General features: G+C 38.0%; 2 protein-coding genes across 5 annotated transcripts in view; one reads left to right on the forward strand and one right to left on the reverse strand.

Moving 5' to 3' along the window:
• Window positions 1-7599, forward strand: part of LOC122648295 (protein RFT1 homolog) — a 31940-nt gene extending 24341 nt beyond the window's left edge. The window contains exons 9-15 of one of the 4 annotated variants that reach the window (XM_043841539.1): window positions 791-862; window positions 3470-3607; window positions 3765-3920; window positions 5607-5659; window positions 5789-5967; window positions 6324-6419; window positions 7579-7599. In XM_043841539.1, the coding sequence (XP_043697474.1) occupies window positions 791-862; window positions 3470-3607; window positions 3765-3920; window positions 5607-5659; window positions 5789-5967; window positions 6324-6384 (659 nt within the window). In that variant the 3' untranslated portion in view covers window positions 6385-6419; window positions 7579-7599. Of the gene's footprint in view, window positions 1-790; window positions 863-3469; window positions 3608-3764; window positions 3921-5606; window positions 5660-5788; window positions 5968-6156; window positions 6268-6323; window positions 6420-6496; window positions 6690-7578 lie in introns of those variants that run through there. The other 3 variants (XM_043841526.1, XM_043841531.1, XM_043841546.1) reach the window with 3 other exon arrangements.
• Window positions 7600-12708: 5109 nt separating this feature from the next.
• On the reverse strand, window positions 12709-14227 carry LOC122647598 (zinc finger protein CONSTANS-LIKE 1-like). The gene is made up of 2 exons (XM_043840958.1): window positions 13868-14227; window positions 12709-13067 (listed from the first exon to the last, which is right to left on the reverse strand). The coding sequence occupies exons 1-2, from the start codon at window positions 14186-14188 to the stop codon at window positions 12750-12752; spliced, it is 639 nt and encodes a 212-aa protein (XP_043696893.1). The 5' UTR covers window positions 14189-14227; the 3' UTR covers window positions 12709-12749.
• Window positions 14228-25431: the final 11204 nt, after the last annotated feature.

Consider the following 25431-nt stretch of genomic DNA (forward strand, 5'->3'; position numbering starts at 1 on the left):
ATAATACCTAATTCTGCCCTGTTTTCCAGATTATCGATATCCGCTACTTGCTCTTATTTAAATTCTGTTTGTACTGTTTGTAGAAAACCTAGGACTTGTAACTAGTAACTTTAGAGAGAAGAGAAGATGGAAGAAGACTGTTGAGAGAACACAAGCTTGGATGAATCGAACTCCATCCCAAGCCTTCTATTTATAATATTCAAAAGCTTGAAAGACAAGTAAACTTGGGAAACAAGTAAACAAACAGATAAAATACCCAAAATACCCTTATCGGGTTACATATCTCAACACTGTTCCTAACTTCTGGTTTGCTACATAGTGTTCCTCAATTGGTTTCCCTACCACATTCTTATTTTCTCTCAAATTCCATATTGGTTTCCCTGATTACTTTGTCTGAATAATCAAGTTCTGGGAGTGATGGTCTAAGTTGAATGCTTTAGGACAAGGGAAAGCTCAAAAGTTTAATTGGGCTAAACTAGTTAGCATATACGTGAGTGCTCAGGATTTAACAGAAGATATAGGCCTAGATAGAGTAGGTAGTGGAGCAGGGTTTGTATGAGTTACCCCGAAATAGTTGGGATAAGGCTTTGTAGAGCTGAGATGGCTTTTATATGTCATATTTTCTCCTTCCAACCTCATTTGCTACTTTGTAGTTTGATTGTCCAAAAGGGTTGTTGAGTTTTACGTCATTAATAGCTTCATGTTTGATGTATGAAAATACCATTTGTGCCACTGTATAGATGTAAAATCAATTCTTTTAAGTGACTCAATGCTTGTTCTTTCTTGGCAGGGCAATCTCCTCAAAGAAACATGAAAATAGGGAGTTCCCTCACTGATGCCCTTAAACTTGTTCTTTTAATTGGTACATGTTTCTTCTTATTTTTTTGAAGTGAATTATTTAACGTAAATTGTTTAATACTGCATTTATATTCAGAAGGAAAAATTGCATGATCTGATGATGGGGTTACAGATAAAGAGTTGATGATTTTTCAACAATCTTGATGCCTCGGCTAGCTTTGTCACTGACCTGATGTGATTTGTCAGTGTCAATACTTTTGATTGCAGGAATATTGTGTTGACATCACTCACTGTAACAATGACCTCGTCCCAGTTCCTCAGCTTTGTTTGGCTAATGTTGCCGACTTACCATGGCAACTCATGATGGTAGACCAAGAAATATTTAACCTCACTAACTACGAAAGTCAATATCTAAAACCAGAACAGAGTATTCATGGTTCAGAAATGGCCACTTGAAAATCGACTGGTTTCCCACCCATGGTGCACACACACAACATGCACACTCCCTACCCAAGTTCAGGTTCTGAGGATGCAGCATGATGTGGAATACATAAATATTATATTGTGTAATTTGGAATAGAAATTGGCTAAATGAAGCTTGTTATGGAAGACTAGTTATTCCAGTTGTTTGCTAATGTTCGTAAACCAATCTCTGTTGATTTTTGTTTTCTCATGAAAGATTGATGCTTTCTGAATAGCATCTATTTCAATACCTAATAAGTTTTGGAATCTGCCAAAAGCCTGGTGACAAACCATCTCTATAGATCTTTAATATGAACTCCACGTCCATTCTCAATTGGGGCTGGAATGTGACGAATAATTTTTGTTTCTCAAGAAAGTACACTGAAAAAACAGAGAACCTAATTAAGAAACCCCAATCTATGAAATCAACAACCCATTCAGAATCTAGGTTGGTTAAAAACTTCAAGCTGGACTTCTGAAGTATCATAAACTAAAAGAATTTGATCTTCTTTGTCTTTAATAAATTTAATCCCATGGTGCATGCTCTAGTGAAGAGAGGGGTTTCGAGTAAATACATGGATGTAATAAGAGATATGTATGAGGACGTGGTGACTAGTGTGACAACTGTAGGAGGTCAAGGCAAGGAATTCCCAATTACGATAGGGCTACATCAAGGATCAGCCTTAAGCCCTTATCTTTTTGTGTTTATCATGGACGACCTAACCAAGAGCATTCAAGATGAGGTCCCGTGGTGCATGCTCTTTGCCGATGATATCGTTTGGGTGGATGGGAGAAAAGCAGGGATTAACACTAAGTTAGAGCTTTGGAGATCAACCTTGGAAACCAGAGGTTTTAAGATTAGTAGAATGAAGATAGAGTACATGATGTGTAAATTTAGTCACACTATGATGGATATTGACATGGTGCGATTTGAGGAAAGAGAGATACCACAAAGTGAATATTTTAAATATTTGGGGTCAATCATTAATAAAGAAGGTTACATAGAAGATGAATGTTTCACACAGAATTAAAGTGGGATGGATGAAGTGGAGAGGTGCATCCGGAGTGCTATGTGATCGACGTATTCCTTTAAAGCTTAAAGGAAAGTTCTATAGGATTGTTGTACAGCCAGCTATGATGTATGGGGCAGAATGTTGGACAATTAAGAAGTGTCATATTACGAAGCTATGTGTGACAAAGATGAGGATGTCAAGATGGATGTGTGGAAAAACAAAGAAGGATAAAGTAAGGAATGATCGTATTAGAGCTGACTTGGTAGTTGCTCTGATCAATGATAAGCTCCGAGAGAGTCGTTTGAGGTGGTATGGCCATGCTCAACAGAGGCCTAGGGACACTCCAGTAAGGACTAGTGATTTGATTCCGATTGAAGGAGCTAAAAGAGCGAGGGGTACCTAAAATGACCATAGGAAAAGTTGTGAGGAAGGACATGCATAGTCTAGGTCTTGTACCAGGTATGACCTCGGATAGAGCCTATTGGAGGGCAAGGATCCATGTAGCAAACCCTATTTAGCTGAGATTCTCCTGCCTTCCTTGGCTGTGCCTCTTTCCTCTTACTTTTATCTGTTAATTTTCTTTTTGTTTTTACATAATTCATTTGTCATTTCCCAATTTTCACTTCTCATCTCATTTCCCTTCCCACTTTTTCTCTGTCTTCATTCCCTTATTTTGTCTAGTCCTCAGTTTTACCTACTTTGTTTGTTTGGATCCATGTAGCCGACCTCATTAAGTTGGGATAAGGCTGAGTTTGTTTTCTTTTGTAATTTTTCATCAATCATAAAAGAAAACCTAGGGAAATTATGAATCAGGTGTGATATCATGTAAGGAACTCTATGCTCTTCCACCCTGCCCCCTGGTACTCGGCAACACACCTCAGAACATTTGATGGGTTTCTACCAACTGTGAGCCCACAACCCATATAAGTTTTCAGGTTTAGTGCGGAGTGAGTAAAAAGAAAAAAATGAGTGCAGAGTTGCTGAATTTTGTGTGATATGAAGTGAAGACCTTTTTGTTCCTGATATTGAACATGGCATTCAACAATACATGTCTGACTTTGTCTATGTTTGCACAACTTAGCTTCTTATTTACACTTTCTGTAAAAACATGATTTTTAATGCTGTATGAGTAAATGAATTCCAGGAGTTATGGTAACAGCCATATGATGGTTAAATTTTGACTGTATTTTCTGTAGGTCTGGTTGTTATGGCATTTGGACCAAGCTACTCTTATGCTCTTATTAGAGTCTTGTATGGTAGGAAATGGAGCGATGGAGAAGCTCCAACTGCACTCCGTTACTATTGTCTCTATGTCATTGTTTTGGCTATGAATGGTAAGTCATCTTTTATATTTCAATATGTCATGGAATGCTGCAATTGAAAAATGATATTGGTGATCATATGATGATAAAAATTTTCTTTCTTCATGTACTATTTGATGACAAATGCATTTCTCCAACAATGATAATGACTCCCTTGATTATGCATCAGGAACATCTGAAGCGTTTCTACATGCAGTGGCAAATGAGAAACAACTAAAGCATTCAAACGGCTCCTTACTGATATTCTCAGGGATTTACGTTGTACTGAATATCCTGCTCATACGCTCAGCTGGTGCAGTTGGGTTAATTGCGGCAAATTCATTAAGTATCCTTTCTGAGATTCGGTCCCTCCCTTCTCTGTTTCCATTTGCTCAATAGTCTTGCTACAAGGATATGGTTTTCTGAAGAAACTATCCAGCTAAATTTTTTTTTCTAAGATAGTACCATTAAATTTATCATGACAGGTTCTAGCAAGCACCTGATTATATTACTAGCATTGTTGTTAATTTTGGTGGGTCAATCACCTGGTTTTTCATCTTGTTGGTGATGTTACTCTCCTTGCTTTACAGTATGAGCTCCCAGTTGAATCCCCTAGGAATTATCAGCATTGATATTACTTGTGACTTTTAAATATACTATTGAGACAAACTTTCTCTAGGTCTGTTTCTTTTGTCAAGTGTTGTGGTCATGTAGATAGAGAAGCTAATCAAACAGCCGACTGGATGGTCAATTATGGAGCTATCACATGTTTGGATTCCAGCTGATCATTTTCTTTTCTTCCCCCATTAGCCTCTATTGTGGGCCTGTGCCTGTAGATTATAGTTTGGGTTTATCTTTCCTTGAGTAGTTTTCACTTTTAATTTTCATGTTGTACCCAAGAGAGAGTGGACCTCGGCGCAACGGTAAGGTTGGTCCATTGTGACTTAGTGGTCACAGGTTTGAGTCTGGAAACAGCCTCTCCACAAAACGGGGGTAAGGCTGTGTACGTCATGATCCGCACCAGACCTTGCAAAGACGGGAGCTCGTGCACTGGGTACTCTCTTTTTTACGTGAGAGAGATCTCCCTGGCTCAGGCTGATTCTAATTGTTCTCATTGTAGTGTTAGATGACTTCTGGCATAGATCTCATAGTGTGAACCTGACCCCACTGTGTTGTTGTGACTTTTACAGCACAATAATGGAAACTTTCCCCTTCTCACTGCTCGTGTAAAAAAAGGGTAGGGACTAAGCTCACTAACCATTTCAGCCTTTCTATGGTGGTAGAAATTGGTCATCATACTTATATTGCTCACAAGTCCAACTTGTGTGTGCCTAGCTGTTACTCTCTATAACTTGGAGCATTTGGCAAAGTATTCTTGAAACAGTGGCCAAGGAGCCCCTCTACTTGTGGGTTAACCAAGTATGAAGTTTTGCTGGCTGAATCTCTTTGTTTCTGTATGCCAGTACTGTTGCATGCTCTGCTGTTTGAAAGAACTTGTTGGCACTAAAGTTTGGTGGACATTTGAACCAATAGAGGGGATTCATAGGCATGTTGGTCCCTTCCCATCTATGGGGTTCATTGTCTCCCATTGAATCAAATGGTGGTATGTACTCATTGGCCAAGAACTTTTTGCTGTAACCGTAGTTGTAACCTTGTCATCACTAGGCCACCATAAAAGGGCATACCCAGTGCACTAGGCCACCATCTGATTCTTAACCTTTCATATATATTAGTAAATAGTTGTCCAAAAGAATAAATTTGTTTTTGTTCTTGGGGTTATGCAATTTTGTGTGTCATTTCATCGGTTCTATATTGGTTGTGTGTTTCAAAGTTTGGTTGGTACATTCCCTTCCAATGATGAGAAATGAGACTGAAATACTCATAGTGATGTGGCCTCCCATACAATTGTTACTCTAATGAAAGAATGCATGATAGTTAATGTTTTACTGAGCTTTTAAAAATTGGCTTATTTTCTTTGGGGCAAAGGGGTTGAAAGTAAAGCATTGGCTTCTTTCTTGACTGCAACCAAAAGATATGATTTTCAGGATTCTGTACTCTGCAGTATTCATTAAGCATTATTTCCAGGTGCGAAAAATTTCTCCTTGACATTCTATCAATATAATTCTTCTTGGCTTTCAACATGAAATCTTGAATGGTTTTTAACTTTTGATATTGAATTGATTCTTATTTTGATTTGTTGGTTACCTTCCACAGGATTCTAGATCATTTGCATTCAATCAGTGCTTGCCATCTGGTTGGACATTTTTGCTTCTTTCAGGTGTTGCTACTCTCATATCTGAGCGAATATTTCTTGATCGGGAAAATTTTTGGCCAACCATGTTCATTCATTCATCCTTTGGATTGACATGCTTATGCATATCCACCATTGTAATGTATGTACTCTCTTGTCCTTCCATGCAAATTCACAATGGATGAGAATCCTCTTAAGTTGTCATCCCTGTTACGATTCATGTAGCTATGACAGAAGGAAGGGAAAAAGCATTTTGGGGGCGACCTTGTAATACAAGCAGAATTAGTTTTCATTAATTTCTGCCTAAATGCTTTTTCTTGATTTCCTATAGTAGCTATACAACAGCTAAAGAACAACTGTGGAGTATTCTCATCCTTTCATAAACTAATTCTTTTTGGGAATTTCATCTCTGTTACATTTTATTGATATCTTTTAAGCCATTCTTTTCTGTGTTTTCATTATGTATTGGAATTAATTCATTGAACTATTTGTAAATAGATATCGCCATGAGAGGCCTTTCATCAACAAAATCATCCGTTTTCGGGACCATGTTGAATAGAATTAGCTGAATGATACTTCACTCGAATGTCAAAGGTTTGTCTGTCCTTTCTATTATCTTTGATTCATGTGTCCTTTTCACTATTCCTTGTGGTTAATGCAGCATACTCTCCGGTGCAGTCGTGGCTGTGGAGATAGAACCATCTTTTTGTTTCCATCAAGCAGTGCTTCATTCCTTACATCGACATCTTGAAACCTGATGTATGTGGTGCCGTGATCTAGAAGCTGTCATAGATGATATATAGCATTCTAGCTCTATTATTTATTTATAGGAGAGGGTTCTCTGAACAAGCTGCATAGAGAAATGCACCAATGAGTTGCAGTAAAATGGTATCTTACATTGGAGGGCAGCGAAGTCATTTTCCATGAGGAGAGAGAGAGAGAGGGACATGGAGGTGCTAGCGTACCCTACCCCAGTGGCTCAGAGTTTCCCTTTATTTATTTATGGCCAAAGTTATGTGCGCGGTCGAACACAGAACTGTGCGATGGAGACCAACGTCGGTCGAAATGACCAAAACCCTCCTCCCACCCTATTTGAAGAATCGAGTATGGGTGGGGTGCCGTGCATAAGTCCCCTCCCTGTTATTTATTTATGATGTTGGACATAGACTTTTAGTTGAAGTAGGTTCTTTCTTGCCATTTGATAGATTTTTTAAGCCCTGGTCTCGCTTTTTCTTTAGCTTATAGATCTTTAGGTAAATTTAAGTCTTCAAATTTTTACGCAGTTTTCCAGAATTTTGCCATCTTGGAGGTTTGATGTCTTGACTTGTCAATGTTCATACATGTATTGAGATATGATACTCTCCCTTTATTAATGATTCATACCATTTTATCAACAGGTACAACACATGCAGAATTCTGATATTATATATTTGGGAAAAAGAACGCTGCCATTGATGCCTCTGTGCGTCCCCTCATTGACTCTCACGCTGATACAGGGGCCACGGGATCGGGCAGCATTCTTCTTCCCAATATATTTATTTGTAATGTAAATGGGTACATTGGAATTAAACTTTTAGTTAGAGTATTCATTTGAAAAGTATGATTAGCATATTTATTAAGAGTTAAAGGTGGTTACACCCATTACAATTACAAAGGTTTTCATTTTCTTTTTAAAACTGATTTTTTTTATTTATAAATAAGTAAAAGAGTAAGTATAACTGATTTCATTTATCTTCCCTTCCCTTGCAATCAGATGGAGCCCCAGGAATTCTTAGTTTGAGCTATACCTCCCCCCCCCCCCCCCCCCCTCTCTTCTATGGAATTAGTTGTTTGAGCTTTTGTTTCTAATGTTGGCTGTACAAATTCTCGAACATCGAATATTGTTATCCTCCCCCACTTTCTTTAATTGGGCTGGTTCACAGGCCCGAATCTATACCTAAATTGGGCTGGGCCTGGGTTTGAGCTAATACAAAATCTGCCACCAAGAAAATTTGTAACTTTTAACTGATAGTACTTGTTCGTTCAGGACTTACACAAACTTTAGTTTTATGTAAACTCACCCTTTGATTTTTGTGCATGGTTGTGTAAAAATCTAACAGATGAAGCAGCAGATGTAGCAATGACCGTGTGTGAACAAGACTGTGCGAGGAAAAATGTCTCTTTCACGACTCCAGCAGGAATGATATAGCAATTCTAATCGTTGGATAGATAGAACGATGTGGCAATGCTAATTCTTGAATAGATGGTAGATGGTCTGGATAAGTCACTTGCCAAGTTTCTGACTTAAATTCAACCATATACTCCCCCTTTGTATTTGCATGGATTCCCATATGTTTCCATGAACAAATTTAAAATGTGACCAGGGGATGAAAGGATCTACCTATCTACAAAATTTGGGTTATACCTGATATGCTACGAGGTAGATTTTTGTATGACTTGATAAGATAATCTTGTCGTGCAGATTAGATGTATTGTTATAATAACAACAGTATTTTCATAAAATAATAATAAAAAACAAAAATAAAAATAAAAATAAATTAACATCCTAAGGTTCTCTTTGGTATAGTTTAAATTTTTTGCATTGGTAACATCCCTATTTCTCATTCAAATAAATCAATATAAGCATAAATTCATAAACAGTTCTAGAGTTGTTTATGATTTATCATCATAAACTGTTATATTTGTTTATGCGAGTACCATTAATGAAAAACACATTATAAGGATAAGGAAGGCTAAAGCTGGTCATATTGACTGTTGGATACATAAATTGAGAGTTGTAAACGGATCGAATTCGGTCGAATAGTGGCATTATCATATTTGTATCCGTTTATATTCGGACGGATTCGGATAATATCCTATCGGTTTGCGGACGGATTTGGATAGTTTTCGGATAGTGACTTTTTAAATACGGATTCTCCTAAATGGATATGAACGCGGATCGAATACGAATTTTTGACTATCCGTTGACATCTTTACTGTTTTTATGATGAGGGTTAGGGTTGAGACTTGAGAGTTCAATAATTACCCTTTCTTCTACTCTTCTTAGTCTTTGATTTTCTCACATAGATATGTGATTTCATGTATAACATTGCATAAAACAATATATATAAACTAATAGAAAATATAGAAGATTGTTGCTCGAAGTATTGCCACCTCACAGCGAGAATGAAGCGTGCTAAGTCCTCCATTAGAGAGATAACCAGGGATGATGGATCAGTTATAACCAATCAAAAGGAGATTGGCGACCACCTAGTGACCCACTTTGAAAATTTTTTCAAGAGTGGGAGGACATCCATGGATACATCCCTTATTTCCGCGATTCCAGCCCTGATCACATGCCAAGATAATGCGATGCTGACTAAGATCCCTGAGCAGGACGAAATCAGATCTGCTATTTTCGATTTAGACCCCTCGAGCGCACCTGGCCCAGATGGATACCCTGGTACTTTCTTCAGGGTGTGTTGGGACATAATAGGCAGGGATGTCTGCAGTGGCATTCAGAGTTTTTTTTAGGGAAGGCACTGTCACTAAAGGGGTGAACTGTAATTTTCTTTGTCTGATTCCAAAGGTGGAGAATGCCAAAAAAGTGGGACAATTCCGCCCCCTTTGGTAATTTTTTCTTCAAAATCATCCCTAAAATTATGGCGACCAGATTGTCATCCATCCTTCACAAACTGATTTCGCCTGAGCAAGGAGCTTTTCAGAAAGGAAGGGTAATTTTTGAAAATATTGGAGTTGCATAGAAGCTTACAAATATGAGGGAGGTAAAATGCAGGGGAGGTAGATTAGGGATGAAGCTTGACATTCAAAAGGCTTTTGACACGCTTGAGTGGAATTTCCTGGTGGATGTACTCAAAGCCTGCGGGTTTTCCCAGTCTTGGATTCATTGGGTGCTTCAGATATTGCAATCAACCCGGATTTCAGTGTTAATTAATGGAGGTCCAGTAGGTTTTTTTGGCATGGAAAGAGGGTTGAGACAGGACGACCCAATGTCTCCTCTTTTATTTATTTTATCTGAAGAAGTGCTTTGCAAAGGTTTGAAAGAGCTGCGAAATAGAGGATGTATTAATCCTCTTGCGGGGTCAAGATAGGTGCACACCACCACTCATTTACTATATGCTGATGACCTTTTCATTTTTATGAAGGCAGAATTAGCTAATGTAAGGCGTGTCAAGCACTTTCTGGAAGCCTATGGAGAGTACTCTGGCCAGGTGATCAACCTCGCAAAAAGCAACGTTTTTTTTGGACGTATTACTGCTACGAGAAGGCAGAGAATAATTTCGGTGCTGCAAATTCCTTCGTGTTCTTTCCCAACAAGGTACCTAGGCGTGCTACTCAAGGAGGGCAGGGTGAAACGAGACATGATTCAGCCACTGGTAGACAAATTCAAGCAAAGGCTTGCATCTTGGAAGGGAAGACTTCTCTCAATGGCCGGCCGAATTGAGCTGGTGCGCACAGTCATGGGGAGCATCCCTGTACACAACTTCTCAGTTTATTTATGGCCGATGAGCTCTATAGCGTTAATGGAGAGATGAATTTGGAACTTCATCTGGACAAGGGATGCAGATTGCAATAGGGCTATAACAGTCCAATGGGATACACTGTGCAAGCCAAAGGAAGAAGGTGGGCTGGGAGTTCGAAGGTTAAGGGACTTAAATTTGGCACTAATTGCTAAATTTGCTTGGACCATTAACACGGATAAGTCTGACCTTGCAGCTTTTCTACGAGGGAGGTTAGTAAGAGCAGATGGGTCACTAAAAAAGGCTGTGGGCACCTCGATGCTACTCCCTGGACTTAGACGGGTCTGGGACTTTGTTCGATTAGCTGAAAGAAGGGTTGTTGGAAGCGGGAACACAGTTAAATTCTGGTATGATAGGTGGCTTCACAATCACAGTATTGAGGATCTTCTTCATCCCCTACATATTCCTCGAAACCTTTCTGCTACAGTGGCTGATTTCTAGGATCAAGGAAACTGGGAGCTGCCGGCGGTCCAAGACCCTCAAGTCCAAAGCATCTTCAATGCCATTCTTGGAAGTGGAATCACCTGTCACAACGGGCCTGATCTGAGATTTTGGGCGCATTCGACTACAGGAACTTTCTCGATCAAGTCAGCTTGGAATACTCTGCGCATCAAGGTGGCTGCTCCTACATGGGCATCGAGTGTATGGAACCAAGGACTACATCCACGCTCTGCGGTGTTTGGTTGGAGACTCATACATGGAGCGCTACCTATAGACCACATGGTGTGCCGCAAATCAGTCCCATTCATTTCCAGATGTGAACTCTGCCATTCGAACTGTGAATCGATAAATCATTTATTCCTAGACTATGCCTTCTCACGGCAAGTTTGGGTTGAGGTACTATATGCTTTTAATAAGAACTGGAGGGGGTTCCCTTCTATTGAATTATTTTTTTCTTGGTGGCGTAGAAAGGCTAAAGTTGTACCTCTCCCGAAGGTATGGGGTCCCTTTCTGATTATCTGTTGCCAAAATATTTGGGGGGAGCACAATAGTCGTAGATAGGACAATCGAAGCAGAACCCCTGCCGAAGTGGTTAAATTATGTTTTAAGGATGTTGGGGACTACACAAGGGTGAAAGGGGTTCAGGTGAAATCTGTCCAGGATTTAACTCTTGCTCGATTGATGAAGGTTAGAATAGCAATACCACCGCCTAAAAGAATAATAGAAGTTAAGTGGAAACAACCACAGCAGGGCTGGTTGAAATTGAATATTGATGGCTCTTCTCTAGGTAATCCAGGAGCAACAGGTGCTGGAAGGATTTTTCGAGATCATTTGGGAGCAGTAATAAGATGCTTTTTAGAATACCAGGGAGTGGGTTCAAACTATATGGCTGAGCTGGAGGCGTTCTTTGCTGGAATAAGGCATGCTAGCAAGATTGGAGTAGGAAAACTATGGATTGAGTGCGACTCAGAGGCGGTGGTCACAACCATTCTCACTTGCAAGATTCCATGGAATCTCATGCACAAGTGGAGGAACACCTCCAATTTTCTGAGATCTATTCAGTGGCGTATCACACATTGTTTTAGAGAAGCAAATTCGGCTGCAGATGCCCTAGCTAATCATGCGGCGAAAAGGAAGATTAATTCATGTTGGTCTGCCCCTCCTAACTTCTTAAAGCAGACGATCTACTAGGAAGCGTTAGATCGGCCTTTCTATAGATTTACATAATTTGTTGCTATGGTCTAACGTTTTCTAAGGTCTGGGCCGAAGGAAACAAGTTAGAATTATTTACTGTTTTTAAGGTTGTAATCATTTGACCATTGTAACTTTATTTTCCTTTAATTCTATCAATACAAATTGCTGATCTTTAGCAAAAAATATATATATATAGAAAAAGAATCACATTATCTTAACTTATAAAATTATAAAAATAAGATAACAAAATCCAATAAAGTAACTTAAAAAGATAAACGGACACAAAGATATGTTTCAGATATTTCATTATCTAAATGGTTTTTCAGTTTCATCCCAAGCTAGAACCATGAGGAGAGAACAACCATCTTTATCATATCCTACTTGGATCAAGTACACTGTATAGAGACACATTTATTATCTATCAATAAGAATAGTGAGAAAAATATCTTTAGTGTTGAGATAAAAGAGATTCAAAGTGAATCATCTTTATTCATATATGTATGGATTCCCAATTGCTAAGACAGAAAGGTTTCCAGGGAAAAAAGCTTTTTCTTTAGGTGGGGTAACCATGGTTGTACATTCGAGACCGCAAAGAAATGTTAAGGGGGGGAGCCTTATGCTTTCTTTTTTTCCTTTTCCCTTTTTTCTTGGTCCCAAGAGTAGATGAATTATCACATACAAGTCATTCTTTTCTTATGGAAATAGATTAAACACAACATAAGTAGGAGAAATATGCACTTATTAGCTAGTAAGAGAAGTTAATGATCAACTAAGGACTGAGACTGAACCATCCTGTACCATAGTGGCTAGAATTGTATTCAGGAGGTGCTGATGGCTGCTCAGATTGATCTGAACTCTTAGCAAATCGACCTCTAACCCGTGGCCTTATCTCGGCGTATTTCTTCCTTGATTCATAACGAACTTGCTTCTCATAGTTTCTCATTGCTTTCTTCTCTCTGTACCTCAAGATCTTAGCTTCTCTATCTGCTGATGAACTCTCTCCTTGCCCGGAAATCGCTTTGTTACTGACCTCCTTTGTTTGTCCAGTTGAAGCAGCATCTGTTAATATGCTTCCCCAAAATGAAACCTACAAAAATTCCAAGATTTTCATCATATTGAACTAAACCCTAATTTATGTTGTAATAATTTTCAATTATCAGCAAACTATACATATATATATATATATATATATGCATGGTAGGCTAAGGACCATGGACTATTCTTGAGTAAGTTTTTTCCCTAGGATGTACCCTGACTGAGATTCTGGAAATTGAAAAGTCAATATATTATCTTTGCCCTAGTAAGGACCATGGACTATTCTTGACTAAGTTTTTTTCCTACAGTGATTGACCAGATGAGATTTGTACGTACAACAGCAATTGAAAAAGTCAATATCACGACAAAAATAAAATAAAATAAGATAAAATTTCTGAAATTTTGTAAGCTAGGAAGTTGTCACATTTGAAGACTTGAAAGTACCTAGTGTTACACTCTTGAGGCTCACAACGGTTGCCTTGATGACTTGATGTGTGTTTATAAGATTTTGAGCAAAGAGTGTAACATTCAGCGCAATATAATTAATAATATGAATAAGCACCTAGAAGATCAAACATATATGTACAATATATACATGTATGAGAGAGAGAGAGAGAGAGAGAGAGAGAGAGAGAGAGAGAGAGAGAGGTGGTCAATGGTTTATGCTACTTATTTTCCATGTAACCAAACAAGGTTAAAAAGAATTTGTAACCACTTTTTCTTTGTGCAACAACCCTTCCAATAAATTCTTCCAATCATTCTTGCAATAAAGTGATTATCTATTCCAAAAACAAGAAGAAGAAGAAGAAGAAGATAGTAAGATACTGAAATAAAGAAGTATCAAGAACTCACAGCAGAGGCAGTAGTAGATGCCACCTGAGCCATGACTGGAACATCCATGGGACGTGATCCACTTGAAGAGCTGGTGGCGGTGGTATTAGACCAAATATCAAGTGTTAAAGGGATATTACTACGCGGATTCTTTTGATATTTGTTGCCTGAAGGTTCACGAGTACTATCTTTGTGTCCAAAGAACTGAAATTCTTGTAATCCACCAGGGTTGTGCCTTGAAGAAGATAACCACATGTTAGGGTTAATGTAATCAGAAACTTGCTGAGGAACCATGCATGAATAACCAAGACAAGAAGAGTCAACATGACTACAACAACCCATTCCAGAACTATAACAAGCTTCACATAGCTGTGAAGATGACATCAATGGAATTGAAAGCAGAGGTGAAAGAAAGGGTAGAAGTAGAAGATGAAGAAGATAGAAGAAGCAAAGGGAAGTGGGTTTTTTTTTATTTTTTGTGTTGTGGGCTCTGTGAGTGTTCTTTAAATGGGTGGATGGTTTCGTACTGATGATCAATGAAAACCAAGGAATTGATTTGAATAATCTTTTTGATTTCCATACATGGTAGATTCCTTCTTACTTTTTTTTTTTTTTTTTTTTCTTTTCCAGTGACAAAAAAAAAAAAAAAAAAAAAGGTGGGGTTTAAAGTGTTTAAAGGTTGGATGGGTTTTGGTACTATTAACCAATGGCAACCAAGGACTTGATTTTGAATAGTTTATGTTTTCCTAGGAAAGAATCTATATTGCCAACCAATTATAACTAAGGATTGATTTGATTTGAATAATTTATATTTTCCTCCTTGGCAGATTCTTTCTTAACTTTTTTGTTTTTTTGAAGGACAAAATTAGGGTTCAAGAAATGGGAGCTCAATGGATTTTTTGAGTTTCTAGCTTTCTACAAAGTGGAAAAGGGAGGATAAGGGATTGGATTAAAAGTGTAATGCTAAGAACTACAGCCGGGTCAGCCTGATCACGTGGGAGGAAGGCTGACTGTACACATGTAAAGTTTCGATAGGTCCAACTGTATAAGGTGGGTTTTCATTAAACCAGCGGTGTATGGTTCTTTCTCGACTTAGAGTTTAGTTGTTCTGCACGTACGGTGACCTACACATTCGAAGTAGATGCTACTATTCTATTTATAGAATAAAGAGAGGTATTTATAGAAGCAAAACGGACAAATGTTGACACCTAAATCCATAAGTGCTGGTGAACGTACGTGTAGACGAACTGAACTCCATCTACCAATCTTCTAATAGTTTTTCTTCATTTCTTCAGACTAGTAACCAAACGGAGGATGAAACTTCCAATTTTAAGTTGACACGTGACATGTCACGATAAGATTTCAAGAACATAAAAAGTCACAACAAAAGATACTAAAACTTCAAAAGAGGAGAGGAAAATAACACTCCATGTTCGAGGTGACACATGGCAAACAAAGACCTCTATAAGGACACTTTTTTTTTTTTTTTGCTTTTCTTTCTTTTTAATAGAAAGGACACTTTATTGGCCACGCATAAAAATTTAAAAGGGCAGAGGAGATTAGCTTCAGTACATGACCGGCCCATTCCTTTTAGCCACAAGTTGTGTTGGAATGGGTCCAAATTTTGTAACCAGGTAGATAACAAGATCTCCTACTAACCTATGAAATCAGATTAGACAAAGTTTGTCAAGTTACAAAATAAAATAAAAAATTCTAGACTATGGAGACAACACAGAGACTACAAAGAGATGCATAGACAAGTATGATAATTGACATATATGACCAGTTTAGATATTGATATATTTATTCAAAGGTAGACCTGCTATAACATTTGTTATAATGGAAAATCAAGGTGAACCCCGCCTGAGGAAGTGAGGTCTCGTGATCAAACCTTTGTCGTTGCATAATTTCTTGGGGCCACCCGCCTGAGGCTCACTAGGGTCCAGAAGCTCCCGGTTCGTGCGTGGTGCGGGGGTCATGTACGAGCCCAAGGGGGATTTAGTCGGCCTAAAGTCGGATACCCCTCCTGTCTCCAAAAAAAAATAATAATAATAATCAAGGTGAACCCAAACAATATAAGGTAAAATAGTTGTTCTGACAAAGTATTAGTTAAGGAAACTAGTTTTCTGCATGGCAAAGTTAGGGATGTAAGTTTGACCCTGGCAGCCCAAACCCGCCCTGAGCTTGTACAAAGCCTGGGTTGAGATACCAGGCCCTGAGGGTGGGTCAGGGTTGGGTTGGGCCAGGGTTGAGGCCTTAGCCTGAGCCCAACCTGACCCTATTTTAAGTTATACTATAATATATATTGATATACTATATATATTATAAAGTTTAAATGTTACACATATTATGTTATTTAATATATTATATATGTAGATAATAAGTGATAATATATTTTATGTAAAATTGCTAATTTTCTCCCCGACATAGCCCAAGTCAGTCTAGTTTATGCATCTCTTCCTTCCCTTACTCCATGATCAAGGCCACTCTGAGTTAGCCCGGCCCGACCCTGAGGGCTGGTCAGGGTTGGGTTTTCTAGGCCTTGACTAAGTGTTGAGCTGGGCTTGGGCCCAACTAAGGGGACTCAGGGTTGGGCTAGGGTTTTGAAAAGCCAGCCCAACCCGACCATGTTGCAGCCTTAGCACAAGTAATATGCCATGTTTTGGCTGTCTAACAAAATGCACATACCTCAATCAGAAATGTTTAGACTTCGATTAGAGCTTCCTGTGCAGATTAAAATAGGATAATTTATTATGGGGATGGGTCACTTATAGTAAGAGGAGAGAGATCAAGAGAGGCCAGATTTAAAATATCAGATTGGGGAAATAGAGAAGGGGGGCGAATAGTAATCCAATGAAGTATAGATTTAAGAATCAAACTAGGATCAGGCTTAACTGACCATTTAGGAACTTTGTTCTGACATATCAAATCAAATAACAAGTAATGATTGAAAGAAAGTCAAATAAGATTTATAAAGAGAGTTATTAGGGAGGAAAGAGACACAAAGATGTACCATCGAAGAGCTGGAGAGAAACTCGGTTCTTAATCCCAATGGGCTTGTGGTCCAAACTCGCTTAGTCCATTCATATGAGAGGAAAATGTACCAGATAAATTCAGCACAAGAGCCACAAAAAACACAATAAAACGCGATCGAGATCCATTTCAAGAGAATCGCTTTGACTGAGATCCATGCATGTAAAACACGCTAGAAAAATAATTTAAACATAGAAGAATGTAAATTGAATTTCAAAGGAAACCCCACCACTTAGAGATTTTAGTATCCCAAGAAGCTGATGACATAAGAAATTTAGTGGCCATCCAGTGACAAAGAACACCACCAACCGTCCTTGTTGCCTGAGATAAGAATTTGGATAATTTCTCCTACAAAAGCAGGTGGAAGCACAGACAAAAAGAAAATGTCTATTCCAAAGATTATTAATCATAGCATCATAGATTAAAACATCAACATAATTCTGCCGAAATGCCAATGGCCCACATTATGAGATTCTAAGGCAGTTGACTGCCTTTTACTTCTCCTAGTCTAAATGATGTAACTTTTAGCTAATGCTAATCTTATTCTATTTATTTAGTGTTTTATTTATTTATTTCTTTTTATAACTGGTGAAGAAACTCTTTTATTCAGTAACTCCCCCCCCCCCTTAAGAAAAAAAAAAAAAAAAATCCCCCCCCAAAAAAAAAACCCATCATCATTTAAAGAAATTATCTCTTCACACTTTTGTTTTTTTTTAAATAAACTTATTCAATTATACTCTACCTCATGTGCATCAGGCAGGGTTCTCGATAATTCAATAGTAGAGCTAACTTCACGATAAGTATTTTCTAAAGTACAGTGTAGGGGTTTGACAATACATGCTTAAACTTGAGAAAGTAAAAAAAAAAAAAAAAATTAAGTCAGATTAATTTTCTTAGATTTATTTCAACTAAATTTTTGGTTATTGGTAGGAAAAAAAGAAAAAAAATCAACTTCCTTCTTTTTATTTTGAATGTCTTTTGTTTCAATGACTTTTTTTAAAACCAACGTAATTATAGTCCTAATTTTTAAAAGGTTCATCTTATTATTACTAAAATGGACAAGTAAAAAGTTGTAGTTTTCTTTTAACTTTTCCTTGTCTTATTCTCAAAAGTTATTTAAGAGTTTTTTAAATAATTTGAAAATAACTTGACATTATTAAATTGTACCAAGAATATGAAATGATTGGATTCACCTTTATTGAAGAAAAAAAATTCTTATTGAAAAAAATATATTATACTAGAAAAAAAAAGTTACAATACTTTTTTCACCAAACTTCTTTACAACAAGTTTTTTTCCATTTATAAAAATCTCAAAATAATATCCATTTAGACTTATTTTAATGATTTAAATATCTACAATAAAAATACAACATCAATTGACTAAAGAGAGAGTGTACACGATGATTTGATCAGATAAGTTATCATTTTGTACTTAGAAACTCATAAATTATATATGTAAGATTTGTTTGTTAAAGAATTAAATTATTGACATTTCAAAGGACATGATCTTAATAATGCAATCTTTAAGGTGAGGTAAGAGGTGGTTGACCTACAAATTATGGGAAAAAAAACACTAACCGGTCACCTGGTTCTTGTGCCCAGGCATAGCATACTGCATGAAATTATCGGTCAGCCCCTAATGAACTAAAAAATTTCATTTAGTCGAATGTTCCTGCAAATGCTCATATTGGCCCCCGATTTTTTTTCCTTTCAGGTTCCCTGTCGAGTACGGTTGTCCGGTGCCTCTAATAAGAGGGGGTGGACCCCACCCAGGCAGTGTGTTCGGGCAAGGGGTTAGGTCTGTTATTGGTAAAGCCTGATTTCGGTCCAGAAAATGCAATTGGGATCTTCGGAGGGCCGTTTTGGCCTCGAAATGAGCTCAGATGGTCTAAAAAGGGCGTACATTACTGCTAAAGGCTGTGAGTTGTGTTGGGCTCGTTGACACCTTCAAATCGATATATTTTAAGACAAATGTTATGTTTTGGTTTGACTCTATTTGATTTGACATTTTTGGGTCTAGGGGCATTTCTGTACTTTCTCAGGTTAGGGCTTCTCTATATAATATTCTTATCTCTGGGAGAGTTGTATGAGAGGTTTTGCAACATTTCCAAAAGATAGTGAAATTTGATCTATTGCTCGGATGTGGACGTAGCTTCCCATCTTGGGGGTAAACCACGTAAATCCCTGATGTTGTGTGTTGTGTGTTTTCTCTGTTTTTCGTTTTCTTCTGCAAATCGCCATTCTTGGCGTTGTTTTCTTAACAAGGTCATCATTTCCACCTCTATGAGAGGAACCAGACAATTGTACCGGGCGGTGAACCTGAGAGGATAATGATCCATTGGCTCCCACACTAGTACAAGTGCTACACAACTAGACAACAATCTCTAGCCCATGAATTATTTTGATTTCTCAACAAAAGAATAATAAAGAAAAACATACCTTTTTTGGAAATAGTTTTTCTCAATAGGCACATCTACAAAATAAGCGCTTGAGCACACGTAATTGTGTCATGTAGAAGGTTGATTATCATGTTGATCGATTTGAATATATAGAGAATAGTATTAAACGATCACATTTAAAATTCCAATCTCAAATTCAATCATTTACCTTTTTTTTTTAATGACCAGACATCCTTTGATTATTCAAGCATTTGTGCATACTCTTTCAATAGTTATAATTTTTTGATATTTTATTTGTCATGTAACTAATTCTTTTTAGGCCGAAACTTGTATTGTGACAGAATTAACAAACCATAAACATAAAAAGTAATTACAAACTAAATCAATAAGAATTGCCCGATCATGCTGAGCTTTAGCTCATGCATGCAAAATGGATCCATTCAATGAAGAGTCTCTCGATCCTTTCAGTTATACATTCATGTAGAATCTTTAGCCTAAAAAAATATATATTCATGTAGAATTATGTATCCAAAAGATTTCCATACACTTTGTTACATATTCATATAGAATTTTATGGACCTTGGGGGATCTTTCCTTTTTTGCTATAGAGACAAGTTACTAACATCAAAAACCAATTGAACAATTTTAGGCATCACCGACATATATACTTCTTCCCTTTTTGTTATGTGATTTGTTTTATTTATTTTTTGAGCGAGTAGTATAGTAATTTTTTTCATACATTTTGGATGGTGCTTTAAGGAATAATATAAGGGTGTTAATTGATTCGGTAATAGCTATTTAAATAATTTGGAGTTCATATTATAAGAAACCAAAAGTGAACCGGTTATTAAACGGTTATAGTAATTAAGGGTGCCAGTCAGTACGGTGTCGGTAATCCAGTACGATTTTAATATAGTACAAAAATTAGATATCAAATACCAAAATTGGTACCGAATAGCATATGCATTTCCAAAACGATACTGTATCGACTCGGTATGGTATGTAAACAGTATGAAATATTTACAAAATATGTGAAATATCTGTTATTTCCTAAACTCGTTAATGTGCATTTCAAAATATGTGAATTATTTGTGTATTTCCTAAACTCATTAATGGGCAAATAGAGGGGCAAATTTAGTACTCTCGATCCCCCTCTCTCTTGGAATTCACCGTTAAACCTTTGGTTTCGTGGCCTTCTTTGGCAAGACCTTTTATTTTTGGTAAGAAGAAATGTTATTGACACTGAGGGCAAGATAGGCCCGAGACATCCCGATTACAAAGATCAAGAAGCAAAGGAGAGGATACATACCAAACTATCCTACTTGCCACGTACAGAACCCTCCTTGCTAGAGAATGCGCAACCGTATTCTTGTCTCTAGAAACATAATCAAAGGAGCAATTACAAAACTTTGACACCGTAAGACCAATATCATCTAAGATCGATGGATGTAATTGCAGTGGGGTGGATCCGGCCTTGATTGAAATTATAGGAAATGAGTTGTGCATTATCTGATTCAATATCGATGTACCTATAATTGGCTTCCCACGCTAGCTGAAGATCCAGATAATCTGGAGTGATCCCTCCTATACCATTCCTTGCTTCATGAATCGTTATCGTCTACGGTGCCCTGACTGGTACGGTTCCCTAGTGCCTCTCACAAGAGGGGGGTGGGACCCATCCGGGGCACTGACCAAACACTCTGCCCGGGAGAGGTCCACCCTCCTCTTGTGAGAGGCACTAGGAAACCTTATACAATAAAAAATTGTTGATTCATCCAAAATTGAGATTGATGTTCTCGGAGAGGTTTTCACTATATGCTTGAGTTCTGGTCGTCGACTCTCGAGTCTAAAAGAGGAACTCCATTAGAAGAAGCTGCCTAGAATTCTCTCCATTCCTTTTTGGGGCCTTGATAAGTACCTCGGATGGGATCATTTTTTGGCATTAAAGATCAAATCATTTCTTGTTGTCCACAGAAACCAGCAAATGAAGGCAAATAGACTCAAAGCCTCTGTTCCTTGGTGTCTTATGGGACTGAATCAGACTGATATACCCCAGCCTCCACAGGTCCAAGCCATAAAAAATGCTCCGAGTTGATGTTTTGATTGACCTCTTCTCTTGGTTCTCTCTCTCTCTCTCTCTCTCTCTCTAGTATTTTACTATTTTTCGCACCGTACCATACCAAAAATGGTTCCATTTTCCATACCAAAACCATACCAAAATTTGTAAAAGTATGGTTTTATGCGGTCAGCTTTGATTTTGGTATTCAATTTCGATTCCAAATTGACACCCTTAGACTTTTGAGTTCCCAAATCAAAACCAATTATCAATCAATTTTAGTTAATCTATCTGCAACACGTTGTGCAGTTTAATACTGGTAAGGTTTTAATTCATTGTTGGTTTTTTGTTATAAGTTTTGTATTTGGTTTAATTATTCAGTTTAATCGATTTTAAATAATTCTAAACCATTTAAAATGGATGGTTTATTGGTTCAAAATTGAAATTGAACCAATTACTTCTTTCCAATACATAAAACTAAAATCAAACTGAATAATAATCGATTTCAATAAACAATTTCAATTTGAAATCAACCCCATTAAATATAGGAGACGATACCAATAGAGTTTTGGACAAAATAAACATGCGAATCAAAACTAGAGATATAAACGGATCCCATTCGAATCAAATATAAGATCATCTGTATTTGCACGAATCCGTTCGAACCAATTTGCATTCTACCAAATAATTTAAATAAATAAAAAAACATTTTTCCTTTTGATTCAAATAATAACCAAATATTCTGCGAAATTTGTTTGGATTCTTTAGAATGGAATAGAAAGAATTGGATTGAAAGAGAGAGAGAGATTACTTTTCTTGCACCAACTTTAGAGTATGGCCGCATATTTCCCTTGTGGTGCAGAATGATGAACTTTTTTGGTCCCAAATCAAAATATCAGAATGCAACCAAATCCCTTTTTTGGTCCCCTTTTATCTCTAGGGATTCTTTGAAACACACACCAACATAAAGAAAAAGATTCAGAGACCCATGAAAGACTTTAGGCCTCCCAGATTGAATCTTTCATCACCTCCATTTCCTCATGATATGCCACCCCGTCACCCACGGACCTTTATCCCGTCAAGTACACCAAAAAGGTATAATTGACAGTGCACATGCATTTGGAGGAGTGTTTTAAACAAAATCACTTTAAGGTGCACTGTCAGATATATCTTTTTAGTGCACTTGAGGTGTACTGTACTTGAGGTGATAAAAATACCGGCCTCCATATATTACCCATACAATTAAGTTGGGTCTCTGTTAGTCTGTTAGAGCAGGCCATTACAGACAGCTCCTAGGAAAGGAGAGAGAGAGAAAGAGAGAGAGAGAGAACCTAAAAAAATACATAATCTTTTCAAAGTGCTTTTACTTTGGTGTCGGTAGCTAGGTTCCTTCTCTTTCTACATAGATCAATCATATCACCCAGTAATTCTCTGGGCTAAATGAAATAGTACATCTATTCAAGGTCCCTTTACAACTTTAGATTCGTCATCCCTGCTCAATAGGAAAATTATCACCTCCAGTTTGCTGACCGGCCCAGTTCCCCAGTTCCTCTAATAGGGGGATGGTGGACCCCACCCGGGTAGGGTGTTTGGGCATGGGTAGAGAGGTCATTTCAGTCCCCCTTTGTTAGAGGAACTGGGGAACTGGGCCGGTCAGCAAACTGGAGGTGATAAAGATCCTGCTCAATACCATAAATCAGCAATATCAATTTTTCTGGGTTTCTACCGATATATATTTTAAAAACAAAACAAAACAAAAAGATTCCTGTTGGGCCACCCATCTAAGGTTACTTGGGTTGGCACACCTAATTATGCCACATGAGAGAATGATGTGGCAATTACAATGGTTGCGGATGTCTAGAAAATGGTTGGATCGATCATCGATCAATCATGTGTCAAATTTCAGACTTAAACAAATATGAGAAAGAGAAAGCCATCTAGTCGCACAGCGCATGCCGCTCCTGTGCCCAGACACAGGGGCGCGCGCACTCAAAATGACCTAGTCATTTCCATCTTTCTAGGGGGTGCGATGGTCATTACACGCGCCCCTGTCTCTGGGCGCAGGGCTAGCGTGCGCTGCACATACAACTGGGTGGCATTCTTTCTCCCATCAATTATTTACCTTTTTCACGTATGTTTATGCATCCTTTCAGTCATCCATAGTCCATACTCCATGTGGAAAAAATTTTGCAGAATGTTCCTGCTATCCTGCTGGCAGCTAAGGAAATGGAATAATTCACTTCCCCGTTGGTTTCATAAATACCCTCCTAGGTTTTTAAAGAATTTTTATTGTTTTGTATTATGATGTGACAAACTCCTTTTCGATCAAAACTTGACATGGGAATGGGATTCATTGTATAGTCATCTATTAATTTTAGTCCTGTATGACTTGTCATGTATTAGGGTTCCATATATGCAAAAACAATTATCTCACATTGAATGTGAGTAATCTGATGTAAAAAATTATGGACTTGGGTACTTTCTCCTTAAAGGCTTGCTTTTAAGGATGAGTTCTTTCGGAGAATATCTTAATGTTTGCTCATGGAGGCAGACAAGGTAATGACATGTCATAATAATTTTATTGATAAATAGACCCCAAAGAGCTCAGGTTCATGTATGAGAACATTCTCGTATGCCTACAAGCCATCCAGATGGAATCCACTCCACCCCTGGATAGCTTGCAGGGGTACACGGAGTCTGGCCCTGAGCTATCCTCTTGGGATAGATGACACAGATTGTTGCAGCCTTTTTGGCTGCCTATGAAATATACATGAAACACCACTAGCTCTACTAAACAAGAGACTATGGTGGGCTGATGTAACCTATAGTTTCACTATCCTCATTGAACAGACTGTTTAGCCTGTCTCTCTTGATTGCCCAACCTACTAAGGATTGGATCTTTCCCTCGCAGTATCTGAACCTTTACTTTTCTTGATTAAAATTGCCCAACAATGAAAATGACATTTCAAAAACTTTTCTTATGTTGCGAATGTTATCATTTATATATTTATTGTTTGAAATCAATTAGACATGTAAAACCACAATAAAATTCGATAAGATCACTTGAGAAGTACTATGAAACAACTTGATGTTTACAATGCCTTCCTCTATGACATTTCTTATGGAGAGAGTATAGATGATGCAATCTCCATGTTTTGTTTATCTTACTTGACCGCATCATGTTTGCAGGCTCCACATGTCTCTATATAGTCTCAAACAAGCATCCTTGTAAAACATCACTTAATTTGAACAAAAAATTAAATCCGTTCAAACTGATTGGGGATAGAGAATGTATGTTGAGAATCAATAACCTCCTCAAAACATTGCAGTACCTCACTCTCACGTACCCTAACATTGCCTTTGCCGTGAACCGGGCCTACCAGTTTATGCATGCCATCACTCATGATCATTAGGCCATGGCCAAACGCATTCTATGTCATCTAAAGCACACCTTTACTCGTGGCTGCCTTCTCGAATAGTACACTCCTTCACTTACACTTTAGGCATTCACGGATGCCGATAGGGCCGGCTCTACTGCCGATTGCCGCTCCACAGGTGGCTTCGCCATTTTTCTAGGCAATAATATTATTTCTTGGCTTTCACGCAAACAACGCACAGTGGCGCGCTCCTCCAGTAATGCTGAATACAAAGCTCTGGCTGATGTTTTTGCCGAACTCACCTGGCTGCAATCTCTTCGATCTTCGCGAGCTTAGTTATCCATCCCAACAAGCACCCATCCTGTGGTGCAACAATATTGGCGCCACATATTTATCTCCCAATCCGATTTTTCACACTCACACCAAGCACTTCGAGATATATTTTCATTTGTTCATAAAAAGATCCCCCGTTGAGAGTTACAGATATAGTTCATTTCAACCAAGGATCAACTTGCTGACATCCTTACAAAACCCTACATAGGCACAAAGTACCAAAATACCCGTATAGCCACCCCCCCCCCCCCCCCCAAAAAAAAAGAGTTTCCTTGGGGCTACCCCTTCCATGGATCCGCCAGTTTGTCGAGGCCTCAGTAACAAAGATAACGCACAAAGTGTACCGATTCCTGTGGGCCTTGAGGCCTCTATCCCTACGACCTCATA

The sequence above is a fragment of the Telopea speciosissima genome, chromosome 1 (assembly GCF_018873765.1).
Source record: "Telopea speciosissima isolate NSW1024214 ecotype Mountain lineage chromosome 1, Tspe_v1, whole genome shotgun sequence".
Lineage (NCBI taxonomy): Eukaryota > Viridiplantae > Streptophyta > Magnoliopsida > Proteales > Proteaceae > Telopea > Telopea speciosissima.

What these genes read in the sequence shown, in the direction of transcription:
- LOC122647598 (XM_043840958.1), bottom strand. Translation starts at nt 14,188, where the DNA reads ATGGGTTGTTGTAGTCATGTTGACTCTTCTTGTCTTGGTTATTCATGC. An exon ending in CATCTACTACTGCCTCTGCT is followed by an intron (nt 13,068 to 13,867) that starts GTGAGTTCTTGA and finishes GAATTTTTGTAG; the next exon opens with GTTTCATTTTGGGGAAGCAT.